Source organism: Petaurus breviceps, unplaced genomic scaffold (genome assembly GCF_028583685.1).
Source record: "Petaurus breviceps papuanus isolate PSGF00001 unplaced genomic scaffold, PetGlider_PUasm1.0 186, whole genome shotgun sequence".
Taxonomy (NCBI): domain Eukaryota; kingdom Metazoa; phylum Chordata; class Mammalia; order Diprotodontia; family Petauridae; genus Petaurus; species Petaurus breviceps.
Window position 1 is genome coordinate 31,949,274 of NW_027185798.1, and position 10,702 is coordinate 31,959,975.

The following is a 10,702-nucleotide window of genomic DNA, read 5'->3' on the forward strand; positions in this document are numbered from 1 at the left end:
GTATCGAGGGCCTAAAATTGGAATCCATGTGCTGGTTTTAGGTTTGGGTGGAACTGTGGGATAGGCTGGCCTTGACGAGGGATTTGACCTTAATCTGGGGCTTGGTTATTCAGCAAACTACATCAAGGATACCCTGCACTACGCACTTTAGGATGATACACAGGAAACATAAAAACATAGTTTATTGGGAGTGTTTATAGCCTCATAGGGAGAGACTGGACAAGTATACTACAGATGTGGAAAATATAGCAAAAAGTGTTAATACAGAAGTAAGAAATATACAGTAAAAACATTATGGGAAGCATTGGAATGATTGCATAGGTAGAGTTAAAAAAATTTCATGGATTTGGTAAATTTTAAGTAGAGCTTGGAAAATGCTAGGATAGAAGGACCTAACTTAGCATAGAGGAAGAACACTTGGAAAAAGGGAAGCTCCTGGCATCAGTGGACAGTAAATCCAAAGAACAAGGCCTTGGGCAAGCTGCAGGGGGCCTGCCTGGGGAACTGGAGGGGTTCAAGTGGCCAGACATTTGTTAGAGGAGCCTTGAAATTCAGTACTGAAGAATTAAGACTTTATGACATAACTCTTTAGATGAGTGACTAAGATGATGAATGAGGACAGTTCATCAGACAAACTAGGAAAATAAAGACATTTTGGAATTGATTATCCTGTGTCTGGGGCCTTCCTTCATATCATATTCATTATTAATGCTGAACATTAAGGGTTTTTAGGTTCCCATCTTAAAGAACACCATACTAGAGCCAGCTAAGTGGTGCAGTGAATAGAGCACCAGCCCAGGAGTCAGGAGGAGTTCAAATCTGGCCCCAGACACTTAACACTTACTCATCTGGTGACCTTGGGCAAATCACTTAACCCCAATTGCCCTGTCTTCTCCCCTGCAAAAAAAACAAACAAACCCAAAACACCATACTAGTTACATTAAAGGACCCTGAAATAAGTCAGTCTGAGGTAGAATTCATGCCCCTCTCTCCTTATTTTCCATAGGTCTCAGTCCAGCCTGGGTCAGCCACAGGCCCAGAACACGGCAAGTCTCTGGAGAAGTCTGATGGCCTTTTTGGTCAGGATAGAGACCCAAGATTTCCTGAGATCTACTCCAACATTAGTGCAGGTATGTGCCCTTCTCTTTTTTAATCCCCCCTATTGGAAGCCAGAGTGGTATGGTGGAGAAAGGGAAACCTGATTTCAACTTTGGTGAACCATCTCTGAGCCCCTAGCAGCTTGGTGACCCTAGCCATATCACTGAACATCCCAGTATCTGGCAGCTCTCTGAGACTCAGACTTGCAGAGTCACATTGTTGAGATTGAGTTTTTTCAGTGAGAGTTCCTTCTACCAATGAAATCGTAATTCTGGTCCTTTTCTCAGTTAGAGTTCTGTCACTTTTTAAATTACTTTGTATTTACTGATCTCAGGTGAATTGTAAACTCCTTGAGGGCAGAAACTGTTTCATTTGAATTTCCATTGATTAGCACTGTGACTTAAGTACAATAAATACTTACCTCTCCCTCCTCCCCTTCCCCCTGAGCAAGATTCCAGCTTGGATTCTTGTTGGGTCCATGTCTAGGTACTACTGTAGGCAGTCTACAATGTGTTGAACTTGGCAGGACAGATCCCTGAGCAGTTACCTCACTCTGTCTCTCCTACTTTTCTTAGATCAGAGTAAAGGCATCACCAGCAGCACTGTCCCAGCTAGCCAGCCGCTGTTCTCCCAGGGCAGCACATTTGCCCCGGTCTCCAGAACAGCAGAGAACTTCAGGTGAGTCCTTTTGGTATGGGCCAGGAGTTCTTTCTAAGATGGGGTGTAGGGGAGGTGTTGATAAAGATTCTACTTCCAAAGACAGGATTTCTCTTTTTCCAGCTTTACTACTAGACTTAGGCAAACAAGGGTGTTTACACTGTACCTGTGCAAGGCACCATCCCTTGCACCATCTTTGTGGCCATCCTCTCCCTGTGCTTGTATATCCTTTGTGTATCCTGTGCACTTTTTTCTAAATTCTGTCAGGTTTTCTGTAGCACAAAGAGAAACCAAGAGGAGAGGCCCAAGGATGATGATACGTACTTTATTTCCCAGGTTTCCTTACTATTCCACCTTTCTACTACCTTACTCTCTTCTAGAAACAACAGCCTGGTTCCTCCTGGGACCATCGTCCAACCACCAGCTTCTGCGGGGCAGATGTTGGCCCAGATCTCCCGCCACTCCAACCCCACGCAGGGCACAGCTCCTACCTGGAATCCTAGCACCCGTCCTGGCTTTGTTGCCCAGGTACTACCGTACAGCCTTTGTCCCACTTTTATCCTACATGATAAATTTTTTTTATTAATAAAATAGGAAACCTTCCCTGAACTTCTCTTGAATAACACTTTCCCCCTCCAGCTTCTAAGGCTAGGTAGACAATTCCATAGTGAAAATCCATAAGTAGACCACACATCTTTTACCCCTATTCTTCATTATGTCTTTTAGCTCCCTACCTCTACTCAGAGTTGTACAAAGAATATCTTGAATAGGTTAGTCTTTTAATACCACATATGTGTCTTCTGAGGGAGATGCTAAGGAGTTAGTAATGTAAGTAATGAACTTAGTGTCAGGAAGACCTGGTTTTAAATTCTGTCTCTGACCCTTAAAAGCATTGTGACTATGGGCTAGAGCCTCCTCCTCTTCTCCTCCCCTTCCCCTCTTCCCCTCCTCCTCCTTCTTCTTTTCTTCCCCTTTTCTTCCTCCTCCTCCACCACCTCCCTGTTCTCCTTTCCCTCCCCCTCTTCCTCCTCCTCTTCTTCTTCTTCTTCTTCCTCTGACAGGGATAATAATAGCATGCTGATACAAGACTCCAATGAGATAATATATGTGGAGGGCTTCAGCAAGGCAGCCTGCTGGAGAGCACACCTGCACTTAGCATCTGTACAGACACCTGACATGTGCAGTGTGATGTGCCCTCCTTTGGGCAAGGGCTGGATCCCTTTTGTGTCTGTATCCCCAGCTCTTAGTGTAGCCTCTGGCTTAATGCTTGTTAATTCATTAATTTTATGTGGAATACTGAGCCGGATGCTGTTGGCAGGTAGACAAGTAATAGACGATTCTGTTCTGACCCTAGAGGAATTCTTAATAGAGGTAGTGGAACACAGGGCACAGCTAGAGAAGCTAGCTGTTCGTAGAAGCCCTCTACCAGCCATACAGATGCCCATTTGAAATTGCAGAAGTAGAGAATTAATTCCCACTTCCTGGAAGGAGATAAAATTGTGAACTGTCTTTTTGGGGATGGGGAAGTGTTCGTCTTTATTCAGTTTTATTTTCACTGAGCTAGCTTTTGAGGGAAGGAAGAGGTTTTCCCAGGGAGAAGATTAATGATGCTTCTATTCTGCCTTGCTTATGTCCTGTCTGTGTAGCAGGTGGCCCCCCCTCCCGCATCCAAGACCCGTTCCCCTCAGTTTGCTGTTGGTAGCTTCCAGACACCGTCTTCCTTCAGCCCCATGTCTCTTGCTGGGCCTCCCACCGCATCTCCAGGCGCTGCTGCCTACTCCAGCCTTGCCAGCCGGGGCTCTAGCTTTGGTGAGTCTTTCGTGGAGAGGGGAGCTCCTGAGGGGAAGGACAGATGCTAGTGAGGGCGTGCTGGACTTGGCATTGTGTGTGTGGAGGTGGCCGTAATCCCGCCTTTGGAGGGACAGTAGCCTGAGAGGCAGCTGGCATCACTGAAGGCATCTGGGGTGGTGTGGGGGTGGGGACCTAAGTTTAAGTCTTGACTTACTAGTCAAGCTGCCAGTATGCCAGAGGGCCCAGAGCACCAGGCCTGGAGGCAGAAGACCTGAATTCAAATACAACTGCAGACACTAGTTGTGTGACTCTGGACAAGTCATCGAATCTGTTTGCCTGTTTTCTCATCTACAAAATGGGTAGCATAATAGTGCTCACCTCCCAGGGGCTGCTGTGAGATCAAATGAGATCATGTTTGTAAAGCACTTTAGCACTGTCTGACACATAGTAGGTGCTAAGAAATGCTTATTCTTTTCCCTTTACAAGTTGTGTGATTGAGGCTAAGTGAAGTGAGCTCCTTAATCTGTAAAACAAGGCTGATCATAGGCAGAGTCCCCACCTCAGGATTGTGAAGAGGATTAAACCAGGTCATATAAGTAAAACACTTTGTAAACCTTAAAGTGTTATTTAAGTACCCACTATTATTAATACAGAATACATGGAGAAATTTCAGTATGTTCTAATATGTGAGGGCAAATGTTTGTCAGGCAAGATGATCACAACTCAAAAAACACTGACTGACTTACTGGGGGTTGCCCTTTGTCTTTGTGGGAGGAGGGCTGGGACTGGCCCAATTACTAAAGGATGGCATTTCCCCAGCCACAGAGGCCGGACAGACCTCGGGACAGTTTCAGGCCCGAACAGCAGAGGGAGTGAATGTGTGGCCACAGTGGCCGCAGGGGCAGCAGGCCCACCACCGATCTGGTTCTGGGGAACAGCATGTTCAGCCACCGCCACAGCAGCCCAGCCAGCCTGAAGTCTTCCAGGTGAGGGACCTCAAGGAGACAGGGAGGAAACAGCAGGGTAAAGGGGCCAGACAGAGTTAGGCAAGAGAGAACTGGGCTCAGCCGAGGTGGGGGGAGGTGATCGAATATAGGAGCATCGTGATTCTGAAAGATGGCCAATGGATACTGTGTCATCCTTGACTCAGTCAGCCAACTACCTGTTTACTAAGCAGCATGGGAGGAGAAAAGGGAAAGGGTGTGCCTCCTAGTAAGAGGAAGCCTATCTCTGTCTTTGGGCTGTTGAGGACATATACCACCCAACAAGCAAATGAAAGCATGCTTAGAGAAGTATGGCACTAATAATACTACACAGAAGTCTGCTCAGAAATGCCAGGAGGGAGAGCAGAGTGAGTGGAACCAGGAGACAGGGAAGGAGAAGACTCTGTTAAGCAGAGATTGCCAGAAGAAAGGGATGTTTTATAGAAAGGGATGGGGTTAAAGCTACTTCAGATTTATATCTAAGAACAGAGCAATACTGTAGGGCAGGGAAAGAATTTTTTCTTCCTCTTATATTAAGAACCGAATAAGAAGGTAAAAAATAAAATTACAACAGACAGTATTGGGGTTAGGGAATTGGGGGGGCCAAGCTAGCTTATAAGGACAAAAATCATTTATGTGGGGCCTATTGATGCTAGTATGAGTGTAGTGAGAAATTGCCCGATGGATGTAAGAGACTGGTTTTTAATACCAATTTTGTTCTTTTTTCTCTTTAGGAGATGCTGTCTATGTTGGGAGACCAGGGTAACACCTATAACAATGAAGAATTTCCTGACTTAGCCATTTTCCCTTCTTTTTCAGAATAGAACTGTTGGGGTGAGGATTAGGGGGTGGGGGAGAGAAATCACTTTTTGTTTTTAAAAAAACAAATCTTTCTGTAAACAGAATAAAGATACTCTCCCTTCCCCTCCCTCACCCCCAAAATCCACCTCATGCCCCCTTTGTTCCCTGTCTCCATTCACTTCCCTTTCCCCTTACCCCCAGTAGAATGGTCAGAATCAATGAAATGGAACATCAAAGCTCCTGAGAACTTTGAAAATTGAGACCAGACGAACTGGGGGATCTTTTCCCTTTTTCTCCTGACCAGAGCTTTGTGCAGAGAAGAAGCTTGGTGTGTTCCAGGCTGGAAAATACTACACAGAGACCTCCAGATCCAGCTGCAGAGTGTTTGATAATCACCTTGGATGCAGAGACTTTTTTTGGACAAACTCTGAATTGGATCAGGGAGGAGGGTTGGGGAAAAGTATCTCTGTGTTTGAGGCCCAAAAAAGAGTAGGCACATGGCTTTAGGAATGGATACAGGTAGTTTCAACTGCGTGTGAGTAATTCCTCTAGAAAGAAACTTGTGAGAGAAAGAAAGAAAGAGAGAGAAGTGTGTGTGTGTCTTTCTGCGTGTGTGTGTCTGTTTCTTCTGTGGCAGGGGGACTATGCAAACTCTGGTCTGACTGCACACGTGTGTGTGTGTGTGTGTGTGTGTATGTTTGAAAATAAGTCCTAAAGTGTTAATTCCAGGTATTTTCTGCTCCATATTGCAGCCAAAGTGTATTAACTTCTTTGCTGTGTTCACATCTATGCCCAGCCAGTGTGAGCAGTTGCATAGAAGTGTTTAGTGTGGGCACCTTCTTATTGAACATCATCAAGTGATAAAACTGGGTCATTCTCACTGTGGCGGTGCTCCTCATTTGGAGAGAACTTCAAGACATGGAAAGTGGGCTCAGGTGCTAACTTTTTTAAGAAACCCTAGACTCATGGCTACAAGGACTACAATGCATTTTCTGCCAGAATTATACACTGTACAAGCACTGTGGAGAAAATAACCCCATGGAAACTCAACTTCTTGGTTTGACAGCCCCAGTAAGAGGCCCTTATCTACACTGGGCTATGCACCTTGATACTATCTTCATCTCAAAAATAAGTTCTTTTTTAATCCCAATGCTCTGGCCAGACCTAAACAGAAAAAAAGAAGACAATTTTTCCTTTCTACTAACACAGATGGAAAATAGGTCTATAATGCTACACTTTGTTTTCTTCCTAGTCTTTAGAGTCAAACTGGGTCTCTTAAAAATTTTTGCTGGGGGTGGGGAGTGTCAAGTGGATATAAATATAATACTATATGGCAGATGGGTAGGAACCCATATCAAACAGGGCTTTTAACAATTAGCGGAGTTGTCTGATTGAGGATATAGGCTAATACTAAGGCTTTTGGGTCACAGTGAAGTGAAATCAGTGGGTTTTTTTCTATTGGCTCAGGCCAGTTTTTAATTACAAGGCTGAGTTATTAAGGGCAAGATGTTTTTAATGTAGTTATAGGTGTCTTGAAAATAGAGATGACCTTGGGGAGGCCAGGGGAAATGTCATATTGACTTGGCTTCCCCTCTCCCCTTCCCTTCACCCTGGTACCAGATAGCAAAAGGACAGGGAGGAGGAGATACTTTATTTGTAAAAAATCTATGTGCACACACACACAGCATACATACATTATACATATATATATATACATATATATTATATATTTATATCACAATTTAAGAAGCCAAAAAGTTGAGTTTCCATTTGAATCTGTCTTTTGATAATCAATTATTTTTAAATGTGATCAGGACTATAATATTGTACAGTTATTGTAAGGTGTTGGGAGGGAGGGGAAAAGACTGGGGGGGGGGTTGTTCCTGCTCTTCCTTCAGGGTTTTGTTTTTAATTGTGTTTATTTTTCTTGTTGGCCATCCTTTGTTACTTGGCACCTGCGTCAAGTCTCATGGTGGCACAAATGATGTCATTATGTAGCAGAGATTTTAAAGCAAAGATATTTTTTTTCCTTTTTAAAATCCCTTGTGTCATTTAGTCTTGATTGTGACTGTACCATCCCTGCCCAGGTTTCTTGCTTAATGCTTCCTGCCAAGGTATACAGAGACAGAAAGACAAAAAATGTGCTGTGTGATGCAAAACATAAGTTAGCCCTACCAAAAAATACACATACGAAGACACCAAAAAAAAGAAATATACTGTTCCCTAAATGAGATGCTTTTATAATGTATGTTTAAAAACAAAAAACCAAACATCCCACAGGGCTGTGATCACTTGCCTGCTTTTTTGCTGGTCTTTTGAGCTTGCCACCTTTGAGGGAAGGGAGGGTCCCTTTATATATAGCAAAGAGTTCCAAGGAGAAGGAGAGAGCTCTAGACCCTGGAGAAAAAGGATACCTCTATTAGCCTCTGTCCCAAAATATCCTTATTCTCTGATGAAAAGAAAGTAAGTATTGGGAGACAGGCTACTGTGGGTTGTCCTTGGTTTCCTTTTGGGATTGTCTGCTCTATCTAGCATTGGGGCTGAAGCAACTGGAATAGAGTTTGAACTGCAGGGCAATCTAGGAATAGAATCCAGCTGTCTTGGAGGAAAGAAACCAAATGTGTTTATCTTGCTGGAATCATCCTTTTTCCTTCTTCCATGTCATCTGTTTATGGGGGGGGAGGGTTGGGGCTGAGGCAGACTCTTGTGATCTGTCACATGCTGGGGAGGGTGGGGGAATGGTCTGGAAGGACTCATATGACTGGCATATAATAATCATCAGACAATATCCATCCCTACCATCCAGGACTTAAAAGGAAATCCCTTCTACCTTACCCATGGGCTCAGTTGATTTATGTGTTGTCATTATTGGAAATTCTAGTTCTGATTCAATTATTTTATAGCTGACTGGCCTCCTGTGTAATGGATCATTTCTTTTCCTTGAGAGCAAAGTTCCTCCATATAGGAAGGATACTGTCTTGTCTGGGGTCAGAGAAGTACTGGTGAATAACTTGTAAGAAGTAGGAAGTTTGACAGCCTGACTCCATAAAGTTGTTGAGTTTTGGATTTGTGAGAGTTGGACAAAATGGATTGAGAGCTGGCCTTAGAATCAAGAAGATTCCAAGGCTTCACCTTCTGCGCCTGGACATACTAACAAAATGGCCATAAGCCAGTTACTCAGCTTTTCAGAGACCCAGAGGAGTAACTGATGTGCATCCCTGGGAGGACAGCCCTGTACCAAACAGATTTAAGTCCATAAGTTGAGTGATAAGCTAGAACTCATAACATAGGAGGTGCTTTAAGGTTTACAAAGAACTTTTATATATGTCATTTGATTCTTATAATAGTCCTTTGATTGAGGTAGGCAGTATCTATTTTACTGATGAGAAAATGGGTTGAGAGGTTAAATTATTTGCTTTAGGTCACACACAAGGTCTGGGGCAGGTTTTGGACACTATTCTTCGTGATTGGAGTTCTTGGGAGGATCTGCAGTGTACAAGGTGTTGGGGGAAAGAAAAGATTAGCTGCCTTTAAGCTTTTAATTAATCTAGTAGAAAGAGATGTCAGCCCATCAACAAGCATTTATTTTTTTGGAGGGAGGAAGGCAAGGCAATTGGGTTAAGTGACTTGCCCAAGGTCACACAGCTAGTGTGTCAAGTGTGGGAGCCAAAGTTGAACTCAGGTCCTCCTGATTCTAGGGCCAGTGCTCTATTGTACCACCTAGCTTCCCCTCAACAAGCACTTATTGAGCACCTATTATGTGCCAAGCCCTGCTTAAGAGAGGTACAAGGCAAAAATTACCTCAGAGAGCTTACATTTACTCACAGAACACACACATGTAAAAAAAAATTACAATTTGGTCATTAATCATTTAAGTGCCTACTACACACTAAGTGCCACTAACTTGAGAATACAAACAACAAAAGCAAAGGACAATCCCTACTTCAACTCACATTCTAATGGGGCACATATATAACCACCCATACTGCATATACACATGGGTAGGTACTTATTTGTGTAAGTATGTGTATCTACACACACCTATGTGTCTACATACAGTGTGTGTATACACACACACATACACATTTATATACATAGACACAGTGGTCAGACAGGAGAACCAGGTGGGAGCAGAATTAAGCAGCCAAGGAAGGAGGAAGTGCTCGTGTTTCATTGATGAATTAACTATGTTAAATGCTTTAGATAAAGAGGGATGATGATTATCAAACGGCCAATTGAGAAACTGATGATCTTGAGAGCACAGTTTAGTAAAGTTGGAAACTGAAGGCAGGCTGCCAAGGGTAGAGAAGTAAGTGTAGACTGCCTCTTCAGGAAGTTTGGCAGTGAAAGGAAGGAGAGGGAACAGTGCCTTGAAGTCTTCATCAGGGTCAAAATGGAGATTCTTTTTTAGGATAGGAAAGATAAACCTTTTTAGGTGGATTTGTTTATTGAGTCATTTCAGTTGTGTCTGACTCTGTGGTTCCATGTGGGGTTTTCTTGAAAAAGTGTTTTTTTTTTTTTAAATTTCAATGAATGTACAAATGAGCTGGTTTGCCAGCTCATTTCACTGATGAGGAACTGAGGCAAACAAGGTTAAAGTGACTTGCCCAGGGTCCCTGGGAAGATAAATCTATCTGGCACTCTATCCGTTTCACCACGGAGCTGCCCTTTTTAAGTGGATATAAGTAATTAATGGAGAAGAAATGATTGAGGTTATAGAAGAGCTTAGAATCATACACCTTATAAATCATTTTGCCCAATCACCTTATTTTACACACACACACACACACACACACACACACGAAAGAAATTCTGTAAGGTCAAGCTGCTAGTTAAAGGGTAGAGGCAGGTCTAGAATCTGGTTTTGAATAGTGGTTTTCCCCACTAAGTTTCCTGAAGGTCCAGAAGAAGATGTGATGAAGGGCACAGGTGGGGTGGGGGGGTTAGTTTTATTTACGTGCAGTAGATGATAAAAGGAAAAACAGATACGAAGAAAAAAAAAGTTGAGACATGTAGGAGTGGGAGAGGTAGAACGACCTCTAAAATAGGAGCAAAGGCTATCTGCTGATAATTTCAGTGTTCTAAGACACTGCTGATTTTACAGACTAGAAGAAACTGTGTGTTTTAAAGGAAGCTGTGCCCCAAATAATGGGTATGTGTGTTTCAAAGGAAACACTACCCCAAACAAGCACCCCACAGCCTGTTCCCGTCTTGGCCAGAGAAGACAAAACTTAAGAGGATCTTGTGTTGAGGCTGAATAGTCCAGCTTCCAGGATGTGTTTTCTGTGTGCTGTGAAGTCATGTGAAACTCGACACTCAGCAGCTATTGTTCCCTGTTGATATGCAAATCCATTCTCCTCCTTCCCTTCTCC

General features: G+C 43.4%; 2 protein-coding genes across 10 annotated transcripts in view; one reads left to right on the forward strand and one right to left on the reverse strand.

Annotated features, from left to right (window-relative positions):
- The window catches only part of ARNT (aryl hydrocarbon receptor nuclear translocator), a 59,847-nt gene extending 52,478 nt beyond the window's left edge, over positions 1-7,369 (forward strand). For 4 of the 9 annotated variants that reach the window (XM_069090059.1, XM_069090056.1, XM_069090064.1 and 1 more), the window contains 6 exons: positions 1,007-1,130; positions 1,674-1,776; positions 2,136-2,283; positions 3,405-3,564; positions 4,366-4,532; positions 5,264-7,369. In XM_069090059.1, the coding sequence (XP_068946160.1) occupies positions 1,007-1,130; positions 1,674-1,776; positions 2,136-2,283; positions 3,405-3,564; positions 4,366-4,532; positions 5,264-5,353 (792 nt within the window). In that variant the 3' untranslated portion in view covers positions 5,354-7,369. Of the gene's footprint in view, positions 1-1,006; positions 1,131-1,673; positions 1,777-2,135; positions 2,284-3,401; positions 3,565-4,365; positions 4,533-5,263 lie in introns of all 9 variants that reach the window. The other 5 variants (XM_069090058.1, XM_069090055.1, XM_069090063.1 and 2 more) reach the window with 2 other exon arrangements.
- Positions 1-10,702, reverse strand: part of BNIPL (BCL2 interacting protein like) — a 479,949-nt gene that overhangs the window by 234,894 nt on the left and 234,353 nt on the right. The gene's annotated exons all lie outside the window — the stretch shown is intronic.